Source organism: Pelophylax lessonae (genome assembly GCF_965119305.1).
Source record: "Pelophylax lessonae genome assembly, chromosome: 6".
Taxonomy (NCBI): Eukaryota; Metazoa; Chordata; class Amphibia; order Anura; family Ranidae; genus Pelophylax; species Pelophylax lessonae.
This window is the reverse complement of record NC_138773.1, coordinates 183998414-184013575: the sequence shown is the minus strand read 5'-3', so window position 1 is coordinate 184013575 and position 15162 is coordinate 183998414. Positions and strand designations below refer to the sequence as shown.

At 50.8% G+C, this 15162-nt stretch overlaps 1 protein-coding gene across 2 annotated transcripts in view; it reads left to right on the top strand.

Annotated features, from left to right (window-relative positions):
- Nucleotides 1-15162, top strand: part of GULP1 (GULP PTB domain containing engulfment adaptor 1) — a 788491-nt gene that overhangs the window by 282985 nt on the left and 490344 nt on the right. For both annotated transcript variants that reach the window (XM_082260575.1, XM_082260574.1), the window contains exon 3: nucleotides 6540-6605. In XM_082260575.1, coding sequence (XP_082116701.1) covers nucleotides 6578-6605 — 28 coding nt within the window. In that variant the 5' untranslated portion in view covers nucleotides 6540-6577. The remainder of the gene's footprint in view (nucleotides 1-6539; nucleotides 6606-15162) is intronic.

The following is a 15162-nucleotide window of genomic DNA, read 5'->3' as shown; positions in this document are numbered from 1 at the left end:
CACCAGCTCCGGATGGAGGATATTGAGAATCGGAGCCGCCGAAATAACTTGCGGCTCCGGGGGATCCCAGAGGCGACCGGACCGGAGGATCTCGAAGAGACGGTGAGGGCTATCCTCTCACGTATCCTGCCGCCTGAGCCTCCAGTGATCCTCGAGTTCGATAGGGTCCACCGCGCCTTGGGTGCTCGACCGACGGACCCCGCCAGGCCCCGGGATGTGATCTGCCGTCTTCACAGATTCACAGTGAAGGAGAAGGTTCTTCGGGCAGCTTGGTCCAAAGGCCCTGTGGAGTTTGATGGCGCCACTGTACTGATCTTCCCGGACGTGGCCCCTGGGACATTGCAGCGCAGGGCGATGCTGAAGCCCTTGCTGGAACGGCTCCGCTCCCCGGACACCACATATCGTTGGGGATTCCCTCTTCAGCTCACGGTCCGCAGGAATGGTTCCTCTTTCACCCTGAGAAAACACGCCGATCTACCGGCCCTGTTCGACTTTCTAGCATTGGCTCCGATTGACATCCCAGACTGGCTGGCTTGGCTCCCGGATCGTGATCCCCGCCAGGGTCCTAGGGGACGCGGTCCTTCCCAACCTCGGCGACAACGCCATCCAGTGCAGAGGTCACAACAGATCTTCCAGGGACCGGGGGTCGCGGCCCCTGAGACCTGATTCCGCAACCAGTCCGCTCTGTGAGTATGGTCCCGCTCTTGCTTTGGTCCTTCCCTCCCCTTCCCGGCTGTTTCCCACTAGCCTGCTGTGAGATCCTGAACTCCTCTGGATCCCCCCGTGACACCGCTTTCCACCCCTGATGACTGCCCGCTGACTCTCCCCCCTTCTCGCCCCCCCCCCTCGTCCCCGTGCCCACCGGCCTTGGTACCCCTGCATGCCGCCCTGCTTGACTCTCCTTGCAATATCCACTCGTGCCGCTCCTGCATGCGTGCCCTCCCTGCCTGCTTGTGCTGCCTTGTGCCCCCCCTCCGTGCTGTAGACTAACGGACCAGGCTGCGCTCCTGTGGATCCTGATGGCATCTCCCTGCTTCCCCTGTGTCATGCCTTATTGTGGTGCTCTATGCTGATATGGATCCGGACTTTAGCTGACTGTCGGGGGGAGGGGGGGTATTGGAGATGTGCGGGGGGGGTGCGGGGGGGGCTGCCTATAACTCGGCAGGCATGGGAGCGGACTTTCCCCTGGATTCCCTCCGGGCCACCATCACGGTGATAGCGAAGGAGGGCAAGGACCCTCTTCTCTGCCAGAACTATCGTCCCATCTCCCTCCTTAATGTGGATCTGAAGCTTTTAACCAAAATTCTAGCTTCGCGGCTGGCCCCGCTGCTTCCGCGGTTGGTCCATGATGATCAGGTGGGCTTCATACCCTCTCGCGAAGCCCGGGATAACACCACAAAGGCGATTAACCTGCTCCATCTGGCGTGTTCCCGAGGGACCCCCACGCTGATTCTCTCGACGGACGCCGAAAAGGCGTTCGACCGGGTGAGCTGGCACTTCCTTCTGGAGACCCTGGAGCATATAGGCTTGGGTCGTCGCATGCTGACGTGGATCCAAGCGATCTACTCCCGTCCGTCGGCCCGTGTCAAGGTGAATGGATTTCTTTCTGACTCATTGGAGATTACTAACGGCACGCGCCAGGGATGCCCCCTCTCGCCCCTAATTTTTGTACTGACCCTTGAGCCCTTTTTGCGATCGATTCGGGCCAATCCCGATATCTCTGGTCTGTCTGTCTCCTCGTCACTTTCACCAAAGGTGGCAGCTTACGCAGATGACCTCCTCTTTTTCCTCTCCAAGCCGCTGATCTCCCTACCAAACCTTATGCGTGAGTTTCGGACATATGAAGCCCTGTCCTCCTACAAAATTAACTTCCAAAAGTCTGAGGCCCTCCCAGTCGCGATGTCGTCTTCTCTGTCACATCTCCTCAAGACTGACTTTCCCTTCAAATGGAGCTCCTCGCATATCCAATACCTGGGCATCGCCCTCCCCAACTGCCCCAAGCGCCTCTTTGACTGTAACTTCCCTCCCCTTCTCACCCGTATCCGGAGGGACTTGGAGGATTGGCAGAAGGGCCTGTTCTCCTGGTTTGGGAGGTGCAACATTCTAAAAATGAATGTCATGCCCCGCTTGCTTTACGTGCTCCAGGCCCTCCCGATCGCTGTTCCGTTATCCTTCCTCCGCACGATTAATGGTGTCTTCCGTAGGTTCCTCTGGATTCGGGGCCCCCCTCGCCTGGCGTTGAAGCTCCTTCGCATGCCCAAGCTCAGTGGCGGCATGGCCTTTCCAGATGCGGCCATGTACTCTTCGGCATGCCACTTAGCTAGAGTCCTAGACTGGCATCTACATGGTCCTTTGAAACAATGGGTGCGGATCGAACGGGTGGTCGCAGGTTCGCCTCTGGAGTCTCTCTTCTGGGGGACATTCCCCCTCGCGAAGGAGGTCATGGATCACCCGACTGTAGGGGCTACGTTACAGCTGGGACGCCGGCTGTGCAGAGATGGTCGACTCTTGACCTTGCCTTCCCCTTTGTTCCCGGTTTTAGGGAACCCAGAATTTGCGCCCGGCCTGCAGGACCCAGCCTTCCGCGCATTGAGAACCCAGGGTCTCCACCAGGCCAGGCACTTCCTCGCCGGTGGTCGCTGGTTATCTCGACAGTCCCTCCTCTCTCACAGTTCCTTCGCAGTTCTGTCGTTTTGGCAGAAGATTCAGCTCGCCCACTTTCTCGAATCGCTGCCGCCGGCGACCTCCTATACTCGACGCCTCACGCCCTTTGAGGAATTGTGCACTACCACCCCCCCAGTACGTCACGCGATCTCTCTGCTGTACCGCCTCCTGACGTTGCCTGAACCTTCTTTCAGGCCCTCGTTTATCTCTCTATGGGAACGCGACCTGGGTGTTTCCTTTTCGGATCATCAGGTTGAACGTCTGTTTTTCTTTGCATACAAAACCTCCACGTGCTCTAAATACCAGGAGGTGGGATATAAACTTCTGACCAGGTGGTACTACACCCCGGTTAAGCTCCGCAGGATGTTTCCTGACTGCCCGGATCTGTGCTGGCGTTGTGGAAAAGAGGTAGGCTCTCTCCTCCACATTTTCTGGTCCTGTAGTGGACTACAACCCTTCTGGCAAGAGGTCCTCCGCATTGCTCAAAAATTTACGGATCATACCCTAACTCTGGATCCGGCTCTCTTCCTCTTACACCATCACGGCCACTCGAGAACATCCTATCGGAAATCGATCCTGCCAATCCTACTTACGGCCGCCAAGATCTGCATTCCCCTGCTTTGGAAGCAGTCCCAACCTCCTACGGTTGCGATGTGGCTACGTAAAGTAGCGTTCATTAATGAAATGGAAGACTTGACAGCGGCCGAACGTGGTACCAGAGATCAGTTTCTTAAACGCTGGTTTTACTGGCATGAATTCAGTGCCTCTGAGGCATATAGGGATCTTGTTGCCTGAATGACCTGCTTGCTGTGGGCGGACCTCTCCCCTCCGGTGCGCCATTTCCCTCCTCTCTCACCTCTCCCTCCCCCCCCTTTTTTTTTTTTTTTTTACCTTCTCCCCCTCTTCCTCTATCTTTCTTTCTTATGTGTTTCTTCCTGATTCTATTCCTTCCTGCTGTCCATGCCTTCTCCTAAAATCTTTCTCATTCCCTCACGGCATACGTGACATGATTTTTCTCTGGGTTCTGCTGGAGTGACGGGTTTCGGGGGATGCTCTCCTCGCTCCTGTATACCGGCCATTTGACAGATGCCGGTGGGAGTGGGGCTCCTCCCTTGGGACCTGTTACCTTGTGGATACTTATAATAACTGTGTATCGTCTTATAATGCTTACTGTTACATCCCCATGACTCCTGTTTTTCTGTTTTAAGGCTTTTTCGATGCTCGGATGTATCTTGATTTACTGTTCTCATTGCTTATGTATGCCTTTCTTATTCTTATCCTTAATAAACGTTGAATTTGAAAAAAAATAGCACTAAAGCCATCTGTACTTGTCACTATTGTATTCCATTTTTTAGCTAGCAGAAATATTCAATACTGTAAACTGTATATTTAGGGTGAACATGTTGGGACAACTATGTTAAGAATACTATACCATAGGTCACCTGCACTTATTTCTTGTTTGTGGAAGGCAGGAAGTCCATAAACATGGTTCTCCCTATACCCAGAGGTACTTGGTATTTACTGGGGCTCTGGCGCTGGATCCCAACAGTGGGAGAGTAAAATCCCGTACACACGATAAGAAAATCGGAAGTAAAATTTAGTCCAAAGATTGATCTGCTGCTTTTCGGATCGTAAGTATGGTGCTTTCAACAGCCGATTCTGAATTTTCGGGCGACAAAAACCAAATGTGCACGCTATATAATTTTTAACATACGTGAACATAACATCCGATTTTCATTTAATTTGTATAGTTTTTGTCTGAAAAAACTGATTACGCATGCTCGGAAACCAAAGAACACAAAAAAAAAAGAAAATTCAACACATGACATCACTTCTGAAGTTGAATTCTGTCCTACGAGAATTTTCGTGAGTTGAGTAACCTCTTGACTTTTGATATGAGACCAGCATGCAACAAAAAATGAACGAATATTCGCTCGATAATCTGATCGTGTGTATGAGGCTTAAGGCAGAGTTGAAAGCAGACAATTATTATGGCTTCTATTCAGCAGCAGGTTTATTTTTTTTTTCAGTGAGTATGTTGTGTCTCATAAAAATACCTTGAAGCGACTTTCTCTCAAAAATGAAACTTTTAAAACCAGATGTCCCTGCAAAGTAGAAAGTAAATGCCACTAAACAAAACGAAACATGTACTATTCATTTTGGTATGGATCGAAATTCAGACAAAATTTAAGGAATTTGGAGACTCAATGTATCCAAATCACAATAGTAACGAATTTGGACAAATTCAAAATAAATTATAATAAAAACAACAAATTCATTCATATTCATTTGTTTTATTCGGATGACATAATGTGATAGTTTGGGCCTTTTTGTTAGTGTTTGAAGCATCCAAAATAATATAGCTACATAACGAATGACTCAAATTGATTTGGATCCCTTTGCTTTTATTCTAGTGTGCGTAGCGTGAATATTCCAATAAGTTTATTTTTGTATTGGGGTTGAACTTGAGAGACCATTCCTTTATTTTCTTTGTTTGCAGCCCAACAAACAAAGTCAGTTGGGAATAGGGACATGAATTCAACTTAATACCATAACAGGTGAATATGTATTAATTGGGATTCATTTCTATTATTCAGATGAGAACAGTTCAGTAGTCTTTGGATAATCAGCCAATTCTTTGTGCGTTACCATTTTTCATTATTATACAATATGCACTAGTAAGGTATGAAAGTGAAATAAGATGATTCCTTCTTATTGTGTTTGGGTTGGATGGAGGTAGATCCATCAGAATCTCTACATCATAACATAACATGAATCTGAAATGTATTTAGTTCCATTAGTTACTTTCGGATGCATGGGACTCCAGTTGATCCTGCCCAATCAGCTCATTCCATTCCTCTTTGTGGGTTGGACTAGCAGGGACACAGCCAATCGTCCAAAATAACAAGAGAGTAACAGAACTTCCAAAAATTCGAATTGATTCTTAAATAAAGTTACAAAACAAATCCAAGTATGAAAAACAAATTCCAAAAACAAATTGTTCTAACATAACGATTATAACGAAACAAAATAATTTACTTAACAAATGGAACTTGAAATTAAACAGATTTTTCTGTTGTGCACATCTCTAAACACAACCACTGTGATAAGGAGGAATCACTTACTAAAGTCTCCCTAACATTTTGACTCTCCTGAGAGCGTGGATAAACTCAGTAGTTTTCACCGCACACTCTTATCTCAATATTGTCATGTCATAGGGGTTGGCAGGTGGAACCACTAAATGCAGTGGGGGACAAAGGAGGTGACATTCCTGGAAGTGTACTGTATGGTTCTATGTGGGCTTCAGTGTCCTCTTCCTCCGAGTAGTGTTTAGCAGTGCAAGTAGCGGGAAGGTATTTACTCTCTACTTTGGAGGGACATCTCTTGATAGAATTTTTATTTTTGCAACTGAGTTTCTTAAGGATAATTGAATGAGGCACAACGGGGTTGATTTACAAAATCTAGAGAGTGCAAAGCCTGGTGCAGCTGTGCATGATAGCCAATCAGCTTTTAACTTCAGATTATTCATTTAAGATTTGACAAGAAAACCTGGAAGCTGATTGGTTTTTATGCAGAAAAATATCAGAATTTTTCACTCTCCAGGTTTAGTAATTCAACCCTAACATGTTAACACTAGAGCTTTTAACCCAGAGTCTTGCAGTCATGCATATAGAGCACAATGCTCAAATTTATTGCAGTAGGTGACTATTGTTTTGTGCAAAGGTGTTCCCATATGCTGCTTGTATGTACAGTACATCCTTCTCTAATGTCAGGTCTGCTACTACAATTTAAAAAAAAAGTTCCTGGGAAAGAAGAGTGTAAATGTTTAATGTTCACAGTTATTGTCCTAATGTATTATTGTAATTTATTTGTAGAAAGAAGACTCGCAGACTGACTTTTTCAAACAAACAAAATGAATCGTGCATTTAGCAGAAAGAAAGGTAAGCTTTTTTTATATAAATTATAATAGTAGGGAAACTGTGTGTGCAAACATTAGGGTCAAGCATCGTTATAGTCAAATTTATTCCCTTTCATTGATCCATATCATAATAATTAGTATATGTGATGATTAATGCCTTTAGCTATATTATGTTACTATTGAGATCAGCAGGTGGTTTGTAAAGTGCTTAAGGCAGTATAATTTAGTCTACACAGTCAATGCAGAATAATAATTTGAAACATTAAATAATTTTAAATGTAGCAGGTTTTCCAGGCATTGGGCCTGATGTGGGTCTGCCATGGTCACCGGTAACACCTTCAGCCCATTTAAGCTGAATACCCAAGTGTGAGATTTGAGTCAAGGACCAGTCCGGCATCTTTGTTTTTTTTTGTTTATTTTATATTGGGGGTGGGAGAAGGGAATGAGTGGGATACTCCTCTGGCTCAACTAGGTACAAAAGGGACACTTTGAAGAAAAATGCCTTTCAGCGCTGTCTTGACGCCGGCTGGATGCCGACCAACGCTTGATGGCGCTTGAAAAACACTGACTAGCGGAACTGTACTTGAAACTTGACTTCTGACACTCTGGTTAACTCAAAAGTCCTGAATACTGCTCCCTCCAGTCCTTGCTGACTGAGGTAGCTTCTGTATACTGCTTCTGCTGCTGCAACTCTCAACGCTGTACACTGCTCCCTGCATGCTGTAACTTTTTTTTTTTTTTTATAAACAATTTATTGAAAAGAATAAAAAAAAAACGCACATTAACAAGTGATGGCAATATAGTACAGTCAACAGACATAAGTACAAATAACAGTGTACATCCAAAATAACCACAAACTGTATCAGGGCGCAGAGAGATGCCATCTGCGGAAGATACTAAAAAATAAACAAAGCAAAAGTGACCCAGCCTCGTACAATACATGGCCAAAAATTCAGTATATTATTGCAAATACAGAGGGCCACTGCGGCGTAGATTAACATCCCCGCCGCATGGGCCGAAACCAATGCGTTACGGGGTTCAGTGCAATCATATGGGGTATTGGGAATCAGGGGGTAAGGGAGTACTGATGAAGGGAGAGAATTCCGACCCCTCAAACATGGGAAGTGAGGATGAGGGCAGACAGGAGGCATGAGAATGAATGTCCTGGATGGGGCACCTCCGAATCGGACACCCCCAAGGGGAACTCACTGTGTCCAGGGCCGGGGGCGCACCACCCATACATGTAGATAGACCGCCCAACGCTGCACACGGGTACGGTAGGCAACAGGAGGTAGGGGAGAGGGGGGTCACAGGGAGAGCAGGTGGGGGTGGAGGACGCCGAGAGCGTCATGAGACAGTGGGGGAAGAGAGCAATAGCATAAGAAGAGGGGGTAGAGGGATAGAGAGAGCACACTAGGTAGGGAGAGCAGAAGGGGGATAGAAAATGGAGAAAGAAGGAGAAGAGGAGTGCGGGCGCACTCCCCCGCAAGACGACCGGGAAGCAAGTGGGGTGTGGCGAGCTAACGACAGACTATGTATTCATCAGGCGACGGTGGTCATCCGATGCAGCAAAGTCGATCCACAGGGCCCAAATGTCATAAAATTTGGAGGGAGTGTCAAGAGCTTGAAACGTGAGATCTTCCATACGGGCGATCCTTCCAACCCTCCGCAGCCAATCAGCTACAGTGGGTGGGGAGGGAGACAGCCATAGGCACGGGATGCACATGTTGGCGGCAGAGATTAAATGAAAGACCAGAGACCTCCTGTACGTCCGCTGAGGGAGGGAGGAATGATGGAGGAGGAATTGTGCCGGGCTGAGATCCGGCGTATAAGTAGTGATACGAGTTATGAGGGCATGTATCGCCTTCCAAAAGGGCTGGATCCGCGGGCAGTCCCACCAGATATGTAGGAGAGATCCTGTATGGAGGCGGCAACGCCAGCAAAGGGAGGGGAGGTCCGCCGACATTTTATGCAAAAGTTCAGGAGTCCTGTACCAGTGTGCGAAGATTTTAAAGCCAGTCTCCTGTGTGAGGACGTTCCTGGAACCCTTGTGAATGTGAAAGAAGATTCGCTCCCAATCATCAACCGACAAAGTTTTGGCGGTGATCTCCTCCCACTTAGCCCGTAAACGGACGAGGCGAGGCGGAAGTTGCAAAGAGATGAGGGAGTATAGTAGGGAAATAAGATGCCGTTGCGGGTCCGACGATCTGCATAGGGTCTCAAAGGGGGTGAGATCCCTAGACCAGCAGGAGACATCAGGGGTATGTAGGAAAAAGTCTCTGAGCTGCAAGTGATTGAAGAAGCGAAGCTGAAAGTCCGGGTATTTCTGTGCCCAATCATGGAGAGAGAGCAGTGAGCCCGCTTGAAAGCAGTGTTCGGCCCTGCATGGAGCGTCGGAGGCAGAACCCTGCGGGGGGATGTAGGAGAGGCCCGGAGGGAAGTCCGGATTTTGAACAAGGGGTACCATAGGGCCAGGCGAGGATGCCAGGTGCAAGGTCTTGCACAGCTTGCGAAAGATTACGATCGTGGGGTTGATGGTCGGGTGCTTGTAGCACACCGTCGGAAAGGAAGGCGTCGAGATCCAGGGCAGGTGTTGAACAGGGATGGGGGAGAAAGAGTCTTCCAACGCGACCCAAGCTTTGACATGATGATGTTTGTGCCAGTCCACCACCCTTGCCAGGTGGCAGGACCAATAGTATCTCTGAAGGTGCGGCAATCCCAGGCCACCCATCTCCTTCGGGGCAGTCAAGACGTCCCAAGACAGCCTGGGGCGTCTCGAGCGCCAGATAAAGGATGTGCATGCGGAGCGATACGAACGAAAAAACGCTGGAGGGAGCTTTAAGGGGACGGCTTGCATAGTGTAGAGAAGCCTAGGAAGAACACTCATTTTGACCACTGCAATCCTGCCGAACCAGGAGAAGGAGCCAGATTCCCATTTGGAGAGGTCTGCTTTTATAGACTGCAACAGCGGCAGGTAGTTGCGTGAGTAGAGGTCAGCAAGAGTTGAAGGGATTTGGATGCCTAGGTATGTGATAGCAGAGGATTCCCAGCGGAAAGGGAAGTTGTCCTTGCAGAACTGTACTTTGCATGGCGGGAGGGATATATTCAGGGCCTCTGATTTTGCGTAATTAATTTTGAGGTTGGATAAGAGACGAAAGGCGTCAAGGTCCCGGAGAAGGTTAGGTAAAGAGATTGCAGGGTTCGTCAAAAACAGCAACACATCGTCGGCGAAGGCCGCTAGCTTATAGGTTTTATGGGCTATAGTTATACCGTTTATATCGGGATTAGAGTTAATGCGGCGGAGGAGGGGCTCAAGGGTAATGATGTATATCAATGGGGAAAGGGGGCAACCCTGTCGGGTCCCATTCGACACGGAGAAGGCTTCCGACAGGCCCCCGTTGACCCGTACCCTAGCCGAGGGCGACGAGTAAAGAGCCCGTATAAAGTTCAACATGCGACCAGCGATGCCCAGAGACTCCAATGCTGCAGTCATGTAGTCCCAGGCAACCCTGTCGAACGCCTTCTCCGCGTCGAGCGAGAGGAAGAAACCAGGAGTGCCAGAGGAAGTCATCCAATGGTGGATGTTGAGTGCCTTGAGAGTGTTATCCCGGGCCTCGCGGCCGGGGACAAAACCCACCTGGTCGAGCGAGATGACATCCGGAATGTGGGGTAGCAGGCGGTTCGCCAGTACCTTGGCGTAAAGTTTGATGTCCACGTTGAGGAGGGAAATTGGCCTGTAATTGGAGACCAGGGACGGGTCCTTGCCGGGTTTAGGAATGACGGTAATGTGAGCTTCCAAGTAGTCCGGGTGCAAAGTAGGGGAATCAGAGAAGGAGTTGAAAGCCGCAAGCATTGGGGAGGACAGGATATCCCCGAAGGTCCGGTAGTATCCCACCGTCAAGCCATCCGGGCCCGGACACTTCCCCGGTTTAAGTTGTTTGAGTGCAGAGTGCAGTTCGGGGGAGGAGATGGGCGCATCAAACTCCGCCAAGGCTTCCGGTGAAAGGGGAGGGGGGGAGTATTTCTGCAAGAATGCCTTAATATGTGCTGTTCTGTCTGCAGGGGGGACTTCAGGGTCTGGGATATCCAGGTTGTATAACGCACGGTAATACGTAAGGAACTGTTGAGCGATAGCACTGGTGGAGGTGACCTTCCCGCCACGCGGGTCCGTGATCGAGTGGATCGTCCTTGCCGCCCGTCGAGTTTGAAGCGCTCTGGCCAGAAATTTGCCCGATTTGTTACCATAGTCATAAAACAGACGTTGCTGTAAAGCGAATTTACGTTGCGTTATAAAGCCCAATTCTGTGAGGAGGTCTTGTCGGGTTTGAGTCAGTTCAGTCAGAGTGTGTGCGGCTAGAGTGAGCTTGTGCGCGCGTTCCAGGGAATGGATGCGGTTAGTGAGGGTAGCAATATGAGCCCGTCGTTCCTTGTTGCGTTTCGCAGCCATGGCAATAAAAACGCCCCTGATGGTGCACTTATGGGCCGCCCACAACGTAGCAGGGGTCACATCAGGCGTGGCGTTATGGGCAAAATACTCTCGCAGAGCAGAGGTCAGTTCCGCGATATATACCGGGTCGGTCAATAGGGAGTTGTCCAGGCGCCAGGAGCGGGAGCGACCAGGGTCGGGCCGTAGGGAGAGGGAGATGGTGATAGGGTGGTGGTCAGACAGAAACATAGGATCAATGGACGCAGAGCGCAAAGAAGAGAGGGCAGCCTGGGAAAGAAAGAGATAATCAATCCTGGAGTATTTATTATGGGGGTGCGAGAAGTACGTGAAGTCCTTGGTGTCCGGGTGCAACGTCCTCCAAGCGTCATGAAGCAGAAGGTCTCTAAGGAGAGTCTTAATTGCTCGCAAGGCGGAGTACGGTAAGGAGGAGGAGCCCGAGGAAACATCCAGGAGGGGGGAGAGGGCTACGTTGAAATCCCCACCCACTACTAAAGTGCCCGCCTGAAATTCAGTCAAGCGAAGAAGCGTTGCCCGGAAAAAGGGTACGGGGCGTTTGTTTGGGGCGTAAATGTTCGCTAGCGTAAAGAGTTGACCACGTATGGTGCCCTTAAGGAAAAGAAAGCGTCCCTCTTGATCTGAGACAGAATCTTGTAGAGTCCACGGACAGTTTTTAGAGACCAGTATAGAAACTCCCTTAGACTTAGAAACGCTGGACGTTGAGTGATAAACCGTCGGGAAGGAGCGATCGTAAAAGCGGGGAGTTTTATCCGAGCGGAAATGGGTTTCTTGCAGAAACACCACATCCGCCTTAGCCTGACGCGCATAAAGCAAAAGCTTAGATCTACGCTCGGGAACGTTCAAGCCCCTGACATTAAGGGAAAGGATTTTCAAAAGTGGGTCCGGCGCATGCATCCCGGGGGAGTGCGCCACACGCCCCTTAGAGGAGGCAGGCATGGTGGTCAGCTTAGAGGAGAGAGAAATAGGGAGGGAAGAGGGGGAGAGGGCAGAGAGGAGGAAGAGCAGAGGAAGAGGAAAAGAAAGAAAGAAGGGTGCGGGGGATGAGAAGGAGAAGGAAGGTTAAGTCGGGGGGGAGGGGGCAAGGGGGAGGAAAGGCTGTGGGAACAATCCGGTGGCAGGAGGTCCTGCCTACCTGTCAAGCACGGAAACAACAATGGGGGAGGTAGTGTTTAAGTGCAATGAGTGCCGTTAAGCTGACAATTGTAGTCAACCGTAACACACTAGGGGGGTTGGATAAAACCTAACCTGGAGGGCACACGTGAGATCCCGTTTCCACACTCGGGTGGGAGAGAGGAAAAAAAAAGGAAACAGGAGAAACACGGGTAGAAACAGGAACCAACTGACTGTGTGCCCCGCCGACGGACAAATAAGAGGGGATGCAAAAAGGGGAGAGACATTAACGATGATCAAGATGCAAATGCCCACAGGGATAGGGGAAGGAGTCCCGTATAATCAGTGCAACAGTATAAACCTGGCATGGGGTAAACTAGAGAACCGTCGTGGTGTATAACACATACCATGAAAAGTAGCCGGTCACTCACGTGCCTCCGGGGTCACTGGTGTCACCCACCACAAGGCCAGGAGCGAGTTAGCAAAACATAACCAAAATCTGGAGGCCCCTGGATGGGGCATGGCAGGACCACCCCCCCCGACGGACGTCCGTCACCAGGGAGGGTGGGCCCCCCACTACTTACAACATTAGCATTGTAAGGTCACTAAAACATAGACACATATTATGAAGTCCATCCTCCAAGCATATATCACACAAGAGAGGTCCGGTCGACTCCCCGGGGGCGGAAGGGATCCGCCCGGAACAGGCAAATCCCCCCCTGCACGACCCCGGGCAGCCCACCCGACCCCCCAAGCTAGCATTATCCAGGGAAATATCAACACATTACGATAAACATTAAATTAGGCAACATTGCTATTGTCAACAGCGCCACCACATCCCGCGGACCACCTGAATAGGGTATACCTGGCATGTCCGATAGAAACCGAAAACCCAAAATCCAAAATCCAAAAGCCAACCCTCCCCAACCCAACCCCCACCCAGTGCAAAAGTAATCCGGTCCATATAAAGCACCGCAGCAGTCGGGAAGCCTGCAAGGTCCATAACCACTAGGCTGTGGTAACCGGGGGGGCGGGGTAGTAAAAGGAAGTCCAACAGAGGTAAAGCGACCATTAGTCAGCAAATAGCATGAACAGGCAGGGCACATAAAGGGTCTACGTTGCTGCGGATGCCAAGAGGCGAGATCTAAGCGGCAATATGCCAGTGCCTTGGGGGGGGGGAGGACTAGGGAGGGGGAGGCTGGCCGCCCGACCCTGGCAAGCATGGGTGGGCATATATCTGCGTTCAACGGTCAGGAGGGCAGGACAGTTAGAATACAGGGGCGCTGGACAATACATAAGCATTGAGTCAATGAGCAGTCCGAGGATGTTCATAAGGCACATCGGCTAGGCACGTGGAGCGGAGGTAGGACGGATCATAGCCAGCCAAAACATGGGACGAGGAAACAAATAAACGTGGGCTCCATGGATAAAGGGGGAGAGTGGCCAGTCCAGTGAACTACGGGAGAACAAGGAGTGGGCAAGGGAGCATATAACGTGAAAAACAGTGATACTTGCCAGACGATCATTGGTGTCCCGACCATCAGTCACCTTGACGAGGCTTCCTTTGCTTGGGAGGTTTTGTGGGACTCGCCGCCAATGGTGGTATCTGCAGAGCTGCGAGGGGCCTGAGTGGTGAGGGTGAACGAGGACGCCTGAAACGAGAATCATGGGCCTCCATAGGTTCCTCTCTGGGCGTTGGTGCTGCTGGCGGACCCCCACGGAATGCAGCGTACCAGTTAGGGACATCAATCAGCGGGAGCCCCATGGCGGCACAGAAGTGTGGGAGTTCCTCCGGGACCCTCAGGAGAGCCGTACGGCCTTGCGCGGTGGCTGACAAGCAAAAAGGAAACTTCCATTTATATGGTATCCCCTTCAGCCTCAAGGCTTCCAGCAGAGGGCGCAGATCTCTGCGGTGCTGCAAGGTTATGCTGGAGAGGTCTTGATAGATGTGAATAACAGCACCCTCATGTTCCAAATTGGCCCTGTTCCTGGCCTTTCGCAAGATCTCCTCTTTTAATTTGTAATCCACTAGGCAGCAGACCACGTCCCTGGGAGGGTCGCCATCCCTGCCCCTGGGGCGCAGCGCACGATGTATCCGCTCCATGTCTATGGGGGATTGCATGGGGCGATCAAGGAGGGTATTAAAAATACCTGTGACAGCAGGGGCGACCATGTCGGGTTCCACAGATTCGGGGAGACCACGTACCCGCAGATTGTGACGTCTACCCCGATTGTCCAAGTCCTCCATATGCCGTTGAAGCTCCCTAAGCTGCAGGGAGTGAGAATCCACCGCACGTGTGACAGACCGTAGCACTCTGTCATGCTGTGCTGTGACAGTTTCCATGCCCTGCACTCGGCCGGTCAGGCTTCTCATCTCCTCCCTCAGGTCATGGATCGCAGAGCCCAGCGTGTCCTTAATGTCGGCTGCGATCATCCGGAGGTCTGCCATCGTCACCGAGGGAGGAGGGGGGGTCGGCATAGCGGGTGGATCGGTGCCCGAGGCCGTAGCCGCAGCATAGGAGCGAGCAGGCTGCGAAGTTTGTGTGGAGGAGGGCGCCAAGCTGCCTGTGAGCGCCATGTTTGTCCCCTGGGTCCGGAACATTTCAGGGATGCTTTGGCTCAGCTGAGCCCCTGTGTCCCTCGGGGAACGTGATCGGGTGGCAGAGGAAGCCCGGGAGGTGGATCCCATCGTTGTCGGGCAGTGAAGCACCCGGGTCTCTCCAGCTTATGGATGCTGTTGTCCGTGTCGGCGGGAGCGCAGGGATCAGGCAGCCATCTCCATGCGAGGTCAGACCACGCCCCCCTGCATGCTGTAACTTGAACACTTCAGGGCCACACACTGGCACCCACTCTATACTTCAGGGTCCTCTCACTAGGCACCCCCTCTATGCTGCAGGGTCCACACACTGGCACCCCCTTTACTCTTCAGGGTCAACACTTGCACCCCCTTTACTTGGCTCCTCTTCTGGCTAGCTAGCTTCCGGATCCCTCTGACCTTCTCGGG